The sequence below is a fragment of the Urocitellus parryii genome, chromosome 9, assembly GCF_045843805.1.
Source record: "Urocitellus parryii isolate mUroPar1 chromosome 9, mUroPar1.hap1, whole genome shotgun sequence".
NCBI lineage: Eukaryota > Metazoa > Chordata > Mammalia > Rodentia > Sciuridae > Urocitellus > Urocitellus parryii.
The window spans coordinates 103,490,549-103,505,013 of NC_135539.1; the positions used below are offsets into that span (position 1 = coordinate 103,490,549).

Consider the following 14,465-nt stretch of genomic DNA (forward strand, 5'->3'; position numbering starts at 1 on the left):
CACACTTCTGTTATTGCTCCTTTATGACCCTTCCCCTTGACCTACACAGTTACCCCTTGGTATTTATTCAGAAGGAATTATTTCCTGGACCCCTCCATGGACCAAAATCCACAAATGCCTATATGAAATTGTATAGAATTTGCATATAACCTACCCACATCCTTCCATACACTTTAAATCACCTCTAGGTTATTTATAATACCTAGTACAAGGTAAATATTATGTAAATATTTGTTATGCCATGTTGTTTAGGGAACGATACCAAGAAAAATAGTCTGGAAATGTTCAGTAACAGATGCATTTTTTTTCCCAAATATTTTCCAGCTAAGAATTGGGGGCGTAGCTCAGTGACAGTGTACTTGCCTAGTATGCATGAAGCCCTGGGTTCAAGTTTCACAGTGGAAAAAACATTTACTTCGGATATTTTCCATCCATGATTGGATAAGTCTGAGGATGTGGAACTTTGGGATATAGAATACCAATTGTATTTATCTGTTTTATCCATTTGACTGTCTAATGTTTTTAATAATTTTTAAATCGAATTCAACTAATTTTAGGGGGAATATGTAATTTTCTAATCTCCCCAGATTCTACCATTCCCCACTTACTTCTTCACTGACATCTACATAAATAAAGGGAACATTGAAGTATTTCTTTCCCATCTTGGCTTTTTATTTTTATAGCTACATTTAGAGTTCACTTTTAAATGGCGGTTTTCCTGAAAAAAATTAACTGAAGATTTACTGGGCATTTCTTTATTAATATATTTGTGAGAGTAAATATAAATTGAAGTCAATTTTCCTGTTCAAGTGGTCTATTTGGTTAGTTATGTGTTTATAATATATAGAAAAATACACCAATTTAATATAGGATATCCTGAAATTCAGGTTATTCTAATAGTTTCTGTCTTCCTTTTCTATCTACCTACACAAAACAGAATATTGAACCGATTATCCAGATAATTTAATTCAAACAAAAATACTTATTGTTGTTAAAGGACAATTCTTGCCTGAATTGTGCAGGCAGTGTCCTCATTGTTGAATTGTGCTTTGCTGTGTAGACAGGGACAGACTCCGTGAAACGGCAGGTTTATACTACTTGTCAGTTTCAAACTTTTCTTCCTAAATAATTCTGTGCCAAGTGGCCAAGTTATGGTTGTTGGGGGAACCATAACTTTGGGTTTCCTGACACTTTCATCACTAGGAAAATCTGGCGTACGTGCCGTTATTGTGTGATGCTGTGGATGTGAGCCGGGCTGGGTTTAACAAGAGGGCTGTGACCTCCTTCATTTTAAGCGTCAGTCTCCCCTTACCGTCTTCAGCGACTAATGCTGCCCTGGTTTTTCAGTGAGCAGATAAAACTGCAGAAAACAAGTTTTTTTGCTCTGGATTTTAAAAGGAAGAATGAGTATGAGAAATAGTAGATTTTGTTCTATTTCAGGGAAAATATTGACTTGCTGATAATCATCACACAGCTGTCATTTAGTTTATGAAAGGAGATATCTTCCAACCTCAGCTCCTTCCACTTATTTATAAATTCCTCTGAATATTTCTTTTGTAGTAAGAGTTTTAATAAAGACTTCCATGTAATTCCTCAAGAACCTGCTGATAGTATTACCTTTAAAAGAAAGCATTCAAAATTAGCACATTTTCATCTTATTTTCAAAGAAAGGTTAGACTTTGTTTTTTACATTCAAATGCTTGAGTTAAATATATGATACATTTATCAAACATTTAAACTATACATTTATCATACATTTAAATTTAAACTCTTTAAGTTTAAATCATATTAGTGTAGATTCTAATATGCTATTTTAGCTTACTAAAATGCAAGTTTTTCAAGTCCTAAAAAAGGATACAGTTTCTGTGGGAGAAACCATTCAGAAGAATAATGCTTTTGTTCTGCCCCTGTGTAACGAGATTAAGTGTACACAGATGACATTTTTCTGGAGAGACTGGGACAGTTCCGTAGCATGCATTCCTGTGATATAAATACTTCCCATTTGGTGCTATTAAGAAGTTAGCCTTGCACTAAGGGAAAGTGAATAGAGGGACAACCTTCTCCCATGACTACCAAGATGAAGTTGATCTTTGTAGTTTCTTTCTTCACATCAAGCTGTAAAGAAAAGTTGTGTTTGGGATCAAAAGCCAATTTCTGTCAACATTGGTATGAGATCTCATAGCAGTGCACTTGATTCAAAATGAGACAAGATGTATCTATTTCATATTCACATTAGATTGGTGGAATCACAGTTCTTTCTCCACTGGGATGTTTTTCATTGCTCTTAATTTTCCTGATACTGTCTTTTCCTGAAGGTCTTCATGTTAAACGTTACTTCATGAAAAAAATGAGCCTCCAAATCTGAAAAGCTGCAGCTTGTCATAGGATTTCCCCCCCCACCTAAAGTCTTTCTGATTCTTTTCTATATTTATGACATAGTAGAACAAAGGCAGAAATTGCAATAAAATTATTTTACCTGTGATATTCTGGTAGCATAGGTATAGAGAGCTACAGAAACAATAGTGACAACTTTCACTCACCATCTAAAAAGTATTGTATAAAACACTTTTGAGTGTGATAAACATTGCCCTTCCATGCCAAAGCGAAAAATCTACAGTAACATGTTTGGAATCAGTAAATTAGAGGTTTGAAGACCACATACTTGACATCACTGGAAGCTTTTAACAACTGCTGATTTAAGCAATGGAAAGAGTATTGGGTTATCATTTGTTTGCTTCCTTATTAGTTCCCATAAAGAATGTGAGAGTAAAGAACACTGAAATACAAGGTTTCTCAAGTCCTTGTCTGTGTGAGATTGAACTCAAGCATACTTGGAGTTGTGGCAGATAGGAGGAAGTTAGTGAAAGAGGCAACTAAACAGCCTGCATTTTCAGAAGCATGACTTATATTGGTGACAACATTGACACATGAATTCTGTTAGGACATCAATAAAGTTGACACATTTTTAATTCTGATGAAAATAACCAGAGGCATTCCGCAGCTGCACTGAAGAATTTTATTGGCGTCCCAAACACTTCGGACCCTCCCTTTCCAGATGTAAGCCTTCACACATTTTGCCCTGGAATAACACCTTTAACTGAACAAATGTCTTCACTGTCATCAAAAATCTAGCCCAAATGTTACCTCCCCTGTTCAGACTTCCCTGAATAGGTAAGGTTGAAGTTGGTACTCCCATCCAATGTGTATTCCATGAAAAAGAAGTAAGTCAGGGCTGGGGATATAGATCAGTTGGTAGAATGCTTGCCTAGCATGCACAAGGCCCTGAGTTCAATCCCCAGCATCCCACATACACAAAATGAAATAAGTCAATAAGTATTTTAAATGTTCTCATTTATTAACACATTTCTATAAAAATTTATTTGTATTGTGACTTTAGGAGGACAGATATCATCTGGCACATTATTAGTATTCAATAAATATTGTTTGAACAAATAAATAAATGAAGTGATGGTTTTTCAAACAGGGAAAAGCAATATAATCTGTTTTCAATATTTTCCCAAAGAAGAACTTTGCTATGTTTTACTAGAGATTACTTCTCTATAGGAGAAGTAAATTTTTATGTCACTAACTTACCAAATTATATATGACTTAAAATTTATGTGTAGCTATGAAACCATGAGTAATTGTTAAATTTAGTAGCTATAAAATATCTGTTCATCCATTTATAAAATTATCTATTCAGTAAATAAACAGATGAAAAACTGTGTCATGTTAGCAAAATTTAGTGTACTAATTCATATGAGTAATTACAACCAAACCTTGAGATGAGTATTGTCCCGTAAATAAAATTTTATTAAATATTGTCTTTTACAAGGAAAATACCACATTAATATCTATGGTACAACAAAGTTTAGCATTTGTTGTGCTAGAGGGGGTCTGCAGGATGGTCTCAATTATAATACTCATATATACCTGAATTGGCCTACAAATACTTGATTTGACTGGCTATATAAGATTTCAAAACTGTTTCTCATATGGTTGGAAATGGTATATTCTTCAATATATCCCTAGTGAACATATTACTATTTAGAGAAGAAATTAATTGATATATATAATAAGTTTTGACATGAGTATATGATGTCAACTGATCTAGCATTTTTTTCCAAAAGAATTCTTTTATTAATTAAATGGCATATCTCACTTGATAGCAAAAATCAACACCTAAGTCCACTTAAAAAGCAATATATACAGTGCATGGAAAAAACACTCCAAGTCAACTAACACATTCTTTTTTGAAATGAAGTGGTGAAATATGAATCACTCTATACATATAGATAAGTCATAGGTATATATTATTACCAAATAAAGATGGTTTTAGATGTAATGAAAATAGTGTAATTTAGCATTTCATTTAAAAGCATATGAGATCATATTTCCTTAAAAGTTTAACTTCACAAGTGAAATTTGAAAAGACAGATGCATGTCATCAAGTGAAATGTCTGCTGATTTCTAAATTAAATAAAATAATGGACAGTGGAAAGGATCTAATATTGGAAATGAGGAAGTCATAAAATATATTGTATTATAGCAAAGACATAGAAGAAAAATTCAAATATTGTAGGAAAATTTAGACATCCAGACTCTATCTAAATTCCTTTAAGCCATTTCATGGAATTAAATATAAGTATTTGCCCAGGGAGAGAGCTAATGAAGCCAAGGTCACCAGTTCAATTCCCATGTGTGCACCATTAGCTTTACTTCATTCCATTGTCACAGACCTGCCACCCTCTTAACCCTGACTCACCATCCTTCATATTCATACTGGTGGTTGCAAAGAAAATTTGGCTGGACTGTTTGGATGAATAAGCAAAAAAGTATGTCCCTCTGCTAGAAAGATAACTCAGAGGACAAGCCCCAGTGGTATGACATCATCTAGGTATGGACAGACAAGATTTTTACTTTGTTATCATCATCATCATCATCATCATCATGCTGGCAGTATAGCATTCTGGTTATAAAAATTGGTGGCTTTACTCTATCATTGATTTAATATATGCCTTGGAATGTCCTCCTTGAATCACATCACCATGTCCAGTTTTCTCCTTCTGCAAAGTAATATTCATTATTCACTGCAGTGACCCGAGCTCAAACTATAGCCAAACACAACTCATGGTAGCAAAACTCTCAGCAGGAGAATGTTGTATACTTTGGTCACAGTTAGGATTTCATTTAGGGGTTTATCTGTCTGCCAATGAGATTATGGGAAAGAAATGGAGGTATAGGAAGAAAATGGTGATGAGGAGGCTGATATTTGAAAATGGATATGTTTCCCAAAAGAAGAGCATGAAACTCTCCATATCGAATTGAGATAGAAAGCTGGCAGGTCGCCAGATTCGTAATTGTATCTTGAATTGAGTTGTAATGCTCTTCACTTTGGAAAACAATAAGAATGTGAAAACAATAAATTACGTTTTTTTTTTAAAGAGTGGTATTTGCTTAGCATTCCTAATAAAATATTTCCCCAACACCTGGGTAAATTTGGAGAGTTACAAAAATAATGATGTTTTATGTAAGGAGGAAAAAAGTAAATAGTGTGTTTTCTAGGTGGAAAAGGAAACCTGAACATTTTATGGAAGGCAAAAAGGAAACCCTGTATTTTATAAGGAAATTATGGATTTTGTTTTCTATAAAATTCAAATTTCTATGTTTTTTTCTTTTTTAACAAAACAATCTTTAGGTTTACAACCTATGGGTATAAGCTCTGTGTACACAACAGTGTCGGTTTTACTCCAAGCCAAGAAGTGACTGTGACGACATTAGGTGGTCTTCCAGAGAGAGGAGCCAACCTCACCATAAGAACTCTCAACCACACAGCCATTGATGTGAGATGGGCTAAACCAAGTAAGTAAGCTCCTCATTCTCTGTTTCCGCTTCGTGTGTTAATACCCAAAGGAATTAAAAATGGACACGTTAAAAAACAAAAACTAAAAAGTTGAGGTCCATGTGCTATTCTACTTCTTCATTCTTCTTGGACCAGCTCGCCCTTCCTATATTCCCTTTGGATGGGGAATGTAGTTTCTGTCACTATAGAAATGTGATGGATAGTTGATAGTGTGATAGAAATGTCTTTGTAATAACTTGATACAATGTAGGGCTAGGTACCTCTATACAGAGAGCTCAGTCCCCACATCTTGAAATATGTTACTCATTAGCAAGAACCACTTATTTGGATTGCAATAATGTGCCATATTTTTCTGAGTGAATCATCGTGAGTGTTGCTTATGGATAGAATCTCTGCTTAATTCAAAAAACAAAGCCTAGAAATCATCACTGGACTCACCTTAATAATGTAAGGTCTGACCTTCACCTTAATGAAAACACTTCTTTACAGGTGTTTGGAAGAGCTCAAAGAGAGATCTAATCTGTTCCTGTAACTTTGGAATAACTGAAATTTCTAAGCTCCGTGGTCAGAGAAGTAGTATTTAATGTCTGATCTATAAATTTCTGGTGATCCATTATGATAATCAGGAAAAATAGAAAAAAAACAATCCTGAATCTACTATGGAAATATATGTTGCACTCATTCTTAAGGTATAACGTGAGATTTGGCAAATCATGGGATCAAACCTTGTTGGAATATTTCTGACTGTTAAGAAATATTTTATTTGTAAAGCTCAATTAAAATATTTGTTTTATGAAAGAAAACTATGCTAACTAGGGTAACATCTATTATCATATAAAAAGATGTAAAGTTACCACTGGTTGGACCATGTAATTATATTAACCAGGTAATTTTGATCTATCCTTGAGTTTTGTTACAACCTTAAAAAAGGAATGCTTCATTTAGAAATCTGAGTTCACTGGCATCAGTGATATCACTTGTGATATTAATTGTGAACTAAAACCAGTATTTGATATCATTAATTGCAAAGTGAAATCAGCAATTATATTTAGTCAGCTATCTGTCACTATGATAAAATACCTGAAATAAATCAATCTATAAGGAAGGATTTATTTGGGGTCATGGTTTCAGGGGTTTCGGTGCATAGTCAGTTGGCTCTGTTGCTTTGGGGCCTGTGGGGAGGAGCACATGGCAAAGGAAGCTGTGCTGTTCATGGCAGTCAGAAGGCAAAGTAACAGGGCTGGGGATGTGGCTCAAGCAGTAGCGCACTCGCCTGGCATGCATGTGGCCTGGGTTCGATCCTCAGCACCACATACAAACAAAGATGTTGTGTCGGCCGAAAACTAAAAAAAAAATAAATAAATATTAAAATTCTCTCTCTCTCACTCTCTCTCTCTCTTAAAAAAAAAAAAAGGCAAAGTAAAATACAGGAAAGGACCAGCGTCCTGATATCCCTTCAAGAATATGGCCCCAGTGACTTAACTTCCTTTCACTAGGCCACATCCCCTGTGGGTTCCAATACTTCCCACCAGTGCCACTGGCTGGCAAGCAAACCTTGAATGCATGGGCTATGGGGAGACATTCCAGATCTAAGCTATAATAGTACTGGTTACCCTTATCTAAGTTGCTCCCAAATAATCCACTTTTGGAAAAACAAAACAAAACAGAACACACTAACTCTAGGGTTTTCGTAAGGATAAAAGTTTCAAATGATCAGATGGGATCTCTTAAACTATTTCAATAGAAGAAGATAAATTAATTGATCTTACAATTACTCTCTGAAATGCCCCTGGGAAAAATATAAAGTTTTTACTGGAGGTGCATTTTTGTGTTTATTTTCACTTGTCTCCCTCTTCCTTCTTGCTCTGCCTGACCAACTGATTCATCTGAAAAGCCTCCTCATAAAGGTAGGCTCTCCCCCTTCACCTGACATTTGAATACTTCAGTGAAGATCTGGCTGCTGAATTTTCACCAATATAGGTCCTTTAGGTTATAATTGCATGCCTGAAGTAAGTATGCTTATAAAAACTGACAAACCTAATAGATCTGAAGCAGCTCGCTGAAGTTTCATTACCTTAGTAATCTGAACCTCTGACCTTCGAGATGTAGGTAATGCAATCTGCTGTTATTTCCATTCATACCTTAGAAATTTTTCAGATAACTATTTGTGAGCACAAAGGTTAACTCTCAGAAGAGGGTCAGCTCTGTGAAAGCATGTTGCATTATCTTTGTCTTCCTTTGTGCAACCTGCTATCTTAAGTAAATTAACTAGTCACTCCTCTATGAAAGGGTCATCGAGTTTTTGCAACTTTAATTTTAAATTGTTTCTTGATTGGTAGAAAGATATTGGCACGTAGCCTACAATGCTGAACAGTGCAAAACTACAATTGAACATACTTTGCATTGGAAAATCATAGGAATAAACTCATGAATATTTACTTAATAAAAATTGCCTTTCAAAAAATTATAAAATGTATATTTAAAAAACATTTTTTTTCTTTACTATGACTCTCCATATGTATACCTCATTTTGGTAACAAAATGTTTCTGATAAAATTTTATCAATGACCTGCCGGGTTCCTAACCACGCGGCCACAGCTACCCGGCTCCACAGGTGGCCCCGCCGCGGGTGCAGAAGTCAAGGCCTGAGGAGGGAAGATGGCAGCGAAGGGAGTGCATCACCCCAGTGTGCCACGTCACTGAGCGGGAGAAAGAAGATGTGAATCGCCTGAAGGCTATCTTGTTGGGAATTTCCAGTGAAATTGAGGTGTTCCAGAATCTAGTGGACAGATTTCCATCGTGCAAAGTTCAACTGCGGGAGCTCCATTTCTCCGCACGGAGGGTCACGTAGCCTGATAGGCAATCGCCCTGCGGCTGGAGTCTGTGGCGCATGCTGGGGAGCGGCAAGGTGCCGGAGCGGGGGAGCAGCGATACGCGGTTCAGGGGGCTCCCGCCAGTGGTACATTGGCAGCGCTGAGTGCTGAGTTCCGGCTTTGAGACAGAGGAGAGAAGCGGGCCAGATTGGTTCCAGACACCGGTTGGACCACAGAGGAGGACAGCAGCCGCCATTTCGGAGAGATGATGTAATCATCCCGATGTTCTACTGATCTCAGCTCATTCAGCTACGGAACAGGTGATTTCAGGCTGGTACTTGCCTGCGTCTAGAAGACAGATTTCTTGCTCAGGCTCGGGCCTGGGGATCTTGTGGAGAATACTCCTAGAGGCTCGTGCCTGGCAAGGCGTGCGCCGGGCTCTGAGCAGCTGGATTCTGATTCCCTGGGCTAACCTGGCCCAGGTCTGAGGAAACTGCGGAGACTGCCTGTGGAGGCCAGCTCCAAGTGGAGAGTGCACAGAGCTTGGGGCGACTGGGTTCTGACTCCCGGAACAGTTTTGGCCTGGGGCTGGGGAACCCGTGGGGGTCGCTCGCTGGAGCCAGCTCCTAGCGGAGAGTGTATCGGGATCCGAGAGGCGGGGTTCTGGCCACCGAAGCTGCTTTTCCCAAGGCTAGGGAACCAGCGGTGACTGCTTCTCAGTCAGGCTCCTGCTGGGTGCTGTGGGGCAGAGTGGAGCTTCCACCTGCGCCCAGAGCAGGCCAAGTGACCCGCCGGCGTGGTATCATGACACACCAAACGCAGTTGGGGCTGAAGAGAGTAGCCGCCCATGCCTAGAATAGGACCAGCGACCCCACGGCGCGGTAGCCAAGTAACTTCATTTGGAGTAGGGGCTGTGCAGAGCTGACATCTGAGCAAGCAGGGCAGGCAGACCTGCGGCCCACTGGAAAGACAGGCCAGGTAGCTTGCCAGCGTGGTGGACACGTAACACCGAGGCAGTCGCGTCACACTGGTTGGAGTGGGGGTGGAGCAGGGTCGCCGCCCGGGTCCGGAGGGGGTTCAGCGACCCGTTGGAGAGGTAGTCAGGTACCCCCATTGGGAGTAGGGGCTGTGCAGAACTGCGACCCACCGGCCTAGAGGCCTGCCAGCATGGTAGACACGTCACACCAATTGGAGTGGGGACCCAGCAGAGCCGCCACCCACATCCAGATCAGGACCAAAGACCCCAGGGCGTGGTAGTTACGTTACCACAATTGGAGTGGGGGCAGAGCAGAGCCGCCACCCATGCCCGCAGGGGGGCACACCTGGGACCGATCAGCGTGGTAGACAGATCACCCTAATTAGAGGAGGAGCACAGCCACTACCCGCCCTGCAAGGGAGACTTCCCAACTATACAAGAGCAATATAAATAAATAGGGGGTAAATTTCAAAAACACAACAGTTGCACCAAGCAGAAAGAAACGCGAGCAGTATGAAAAGACAAGGAAAGAAAGGACCACAAGCAATGCAGGTCAACTCAACTTTAGAAGAGGTAATAGCTGCAACAGATGGAATGTCAGATAAAGAGCTCAGGATATATATGCTTCAGATGATCTGGAGTCTCAAGGAAGACATGAGACAGCAAAATCAGACAATGAAAGATCACATTGACAAACAAATCCAGGAAGTAAAAGATCAATTTCACAGGGAGATAGAGGTAATAAAAAACAAACAAATAGAAGTCCTAGAAATGCAGGAAACAATAAACCAACTTAAAAACTCAATTGAGAATACTACCAGCAGAGTAGATCACTTAGAAGAGAGAACATCAGACAATGAAGACAAAGTATTTCAACTGGAAAAGAACATAGACAGCTCAGCAAGTCTGCTAAGAAACCATGAGCAGAACATCCAAGAATTATGGGACAATATCAAAAGACCAAATTTAAGAGTCATTGGGATACAGGAAGGCACAGAGCTCCATACCAAAGGAATCAACAGTCTATTCAGTGAAATAATACGAGAAAACTTCCCAGACTTGAAGAATGAGACAGAATCCCAAATCCGAGAAGCCTACAGGACGCCAAATGTGCAAAATCATAAGAGATCCACACCTAGACACATTATAATGAAGATGTCCAACATACAGAATAAGGAGAGAATTTTAAAAGCTGCAAGAAAGCATATTACATTTAGGGGTAAACCAATCAGGATAACAGTTGATCTCTCAGCACAGACTCTGAAAGCTAGAAGATCCTGGAATAACATATTTCAAACACTGAAAGAAAATGGGTTCCAACCAAGAATCGTGTATCTGGCGAAATTAAGCTTCAGGATAGAAGATGAAATTAAAACCTTCCACGATAAACAAAAGTTAAAAGAATCCGCAGCTAGAAAACCATCTCTTCAAAAAATCCTTGGTAAAACATTACAGGAAGAGGAAATGGAAAATAACATTGAAAACCAACAATGGGAGGTAGGACAGTAAAGGGGGGAAAGTAGTCAAAGAGGATAACAAATCAGGTTTAGTAACATCAATAAACAAATATGGCTAGAAGAACAAACCATATCTCAATAATAACCCTAAATGTTAATGGCTTAAATTCACCAATCAAGAGACACAGGCTAGTAGAATGGATCACAAAACAAGACCCAACAATATGCTGCCTACAGGAGATGCATCTGATAGGAAAAGATATTCATAGACTGAAGGTGAAAGGTTGGGAAAAATCATACCACTCATATGGACTGCGGAAACAAGCAGGAGTGTCCATACTCATATCTAATAAAATAGATTTCAAGCCAAAGTTAATCAAAAGGGATAAAGAAGGACACTTCATACTGCTCAAGGGAACCATACACCAACAAGACATAACAATCATAAATATATATGCCCCAAATAATGGTGCAGCTGTGTTCATCAAGCAAACTCTTCTCAAGTTCAAGAGTCTAATAGAGCACCATACAATAATCATGGGAGACTTCAACACACCTCTCTCACCACTGGACAGATCTTCCAAACAAAAGTTAAATAAGGAAACTATAGAACTCAATAACACAATTAACAACCTAGACTTAATTGACATATATAGACTATACCACCCAACATCAAGTAGTTACACTTTTTTCTCGGCAGCACATGGAACCTTCTCAAAAATAGACCATATATTATGTCACAGGGCAACTCTTAGACAATATAAAGGGGTAGAGATAATACCATGCATCTTATCTGATCACAATGGAATGAAACTGAAAATCAATGATAAAAGAAGGAAGGAAAAATCAAGCATCACTTGGAGAATGAACAAGAGGTTGCTGAATGATCAATGGGTTTTAGAAGACATCAAGGAGGAAATTAAAAACTTCCTAGAGTTAAATGAAAACACAGACACAACATATCGGAATCTATGGGACACATTGAAAGCAGTTCTAAGAGGAAAATTCATTGCTTGGAGTTCATTCCTCAAAAAAAGAAAAAACCAACAAATAAATGATCTCATATTTCATCTCAAAATCCTAGAAAAAGAAGAGCAAAACAACAGCAAAAGAAGTAGAAGGCAAGAAATAATTAAAATCAGAGCTGAAATTAATGAAATTGAAACAAAAGAAACAATTGAAAAAATTGACAGAACTAAGAGTTGGTTCTTTGAAAAAATAAATAAAATTGACAGACCCTTAGCCATGCTAACGAAGAGAAGAAGAGAGAGAACCCAGATTACCAGCATACGGGATGAAAAAGGCAATATCACAACAGACATTTCAGAAATACAGAAGATAATCAGAAATTATTTTGAATCCTTATACTCCAATAAAATAGAAGATAGTGAAGGCATAGATAAATTCCTTGAGTCTTATGATCTGCCCAGATTGAGCCAGGAGGATATAGACAACCTAAACAGACCAATAACAATAGAGGAAATAGAAGAAACCATCAAAGATTACCAACTAAGAAAAGCCCAGGACTGGATGGGTATACAGCAGAGTTTTACAAAACCTTTAAAGAGGAACTAACACCAATACTTTTCAAGCTATTTCAGGAAATAGAAAAAGAGGGAGAACTTCCAAATTCATTCTACGAGGCCAACATCACCCTGATTCCGAAACCAGACAAAGACACTTCAAAGAAAGAAAACTACAGACCAATATCTCTAATGAACCTTGACGCAAAAATCCTCAAGAAAATTCTAGCGAATCGGATTCAAATACATATCAAAAAAATTATACACCATGATCAAGTAGGATTCATCCCTGGGATGCAAGGCTGGTTCAATATACGGAAATCAATTAATGTTATTCACCACATCAATAGACTTAAAAATAAGAACCATATGATCATCTCGATAGATGCAGAAAAAGCATTCAACAAAGTACAGCATCCTTTTATGTTCAAAACTCTAGAAAAATTAGGGATAACTGGATCATACCTCAACATTGTAAAAGCCATCTATGATAAGCCACAGGCCAGCATCATTCTGAATGGAGAAAAATTGAAGGCATTCCCTCTAAGATTGGGTACAAGACAGGGATGCCCTCTCTCACCACTTCTGTTCAACATAGTCCTCGAAACACTGGCCAGAGCAATTAGACAGACGAAAGAAATTAAAGGCATAAAAATAGGAAAAGAAGAACTTAAATTATCACTATTTGCAGATGATATGATTCTATACCTAGCAGACCCAAAAGGGTCTACAAAGAAGCTATTAGAGCTAATAAATGAACTCAGCAAAGTGGCAGGATACAAGATCAACACGCATAAATCAAAGGCATTCCTGTATATCAGCGACAAATCCTCTGAAACGGAAATGAGGACAACTACTCCATTCACAATATCCCCCCAAAAAATAAAATACTTGGGAATCCAACCTGACAAAAGAGGTGAAAGATTTATACAATGAAAATTACAGAACCCTAAAGAAAGATATAGAAGAAGACCTTAGAAGATGGAAAAATATACCCTGCTCATGGATAGGCAGAACTAACATCATCAAAATGGCGATATTACCAAAATTTCTCTATAAGTTCAATGCAATGCCAATCAAAATCCCAACAGCATATCTTGTAGAAATAGATAAAAGAATCATGAAATTCATATGGAATAATAAAAGACCCAGAATAGCAAAAACAATGCTAAGCAGGAAGTGTGAATCAGGCGGTATCGCGATACCAGACTTCAAACTATCCTACAGAGCAATAGTAACAAAAACAGCATGGTACCGGTACCAAAACAGGCAGGTGGACCAATGGTACAGAATAGAGGACACAGTAACCAATCCACAAAACTACAACTATCTTATATTTGATAAAGGGGCTAAAAGCATGCAATGGAGGAAGGATAGCATCTTCAACAAATGATGCTGGGAAAACTGGAAATCCATTTGCATCAAAATGAATCTGAATCCCTATCTCTCGCCATGCACAAAAATTAACTCAAAATGGATCAAGGAGCTTGATATTAAATCAGAGACACGGCATCTGATAGAAGACAAAGTTGGTTATGATCTACATGCTGTGGGATCGGGTTCCAAATTCCTCAATAGGACATCCATAGCGCAAGAGTTAACAACTAGAATCAACAAATGGGACTTACTCAAACTAAAAAGTTTTTTCTCAGCAAAAGAAACAATAAGAGAGATAAACAGGGAGCCTACATCCTGGGAACAAATCTTACTCCACACACTTCAGATAGAGCCCTAATAACCAGAATATACAAAGAACTCAAAAAATTAGACAATAAGATAACAAATAACCCAATCAATAAATGGGCCAAGGACCTGAACAGACACTTCTCAGAG

At 38.2% G+C, this 14,465-nt stretch overlaps 1 protein-coding gene across 1 annotated transcript in view; it reads left to right on the top strand.

Moving 5' to 3' along the window:
- Ush2a (usherin) overlaps positions 1–14,465 on the top strand; it is a 748,724-nt gene that overhangs the window by 508,316 nt on the left and 225,943 nt on the right. The window contains exon 43 of the mRNA XM_026388000.2: positions 5,699–5,862. Coding sequence (XP_026243785.2) covers positions 5,699–5,862 — 164 coding nt within the window. The remainder of the gene's footprint in view (positions 1–5,698; positions 5,863–14,465) is intronic.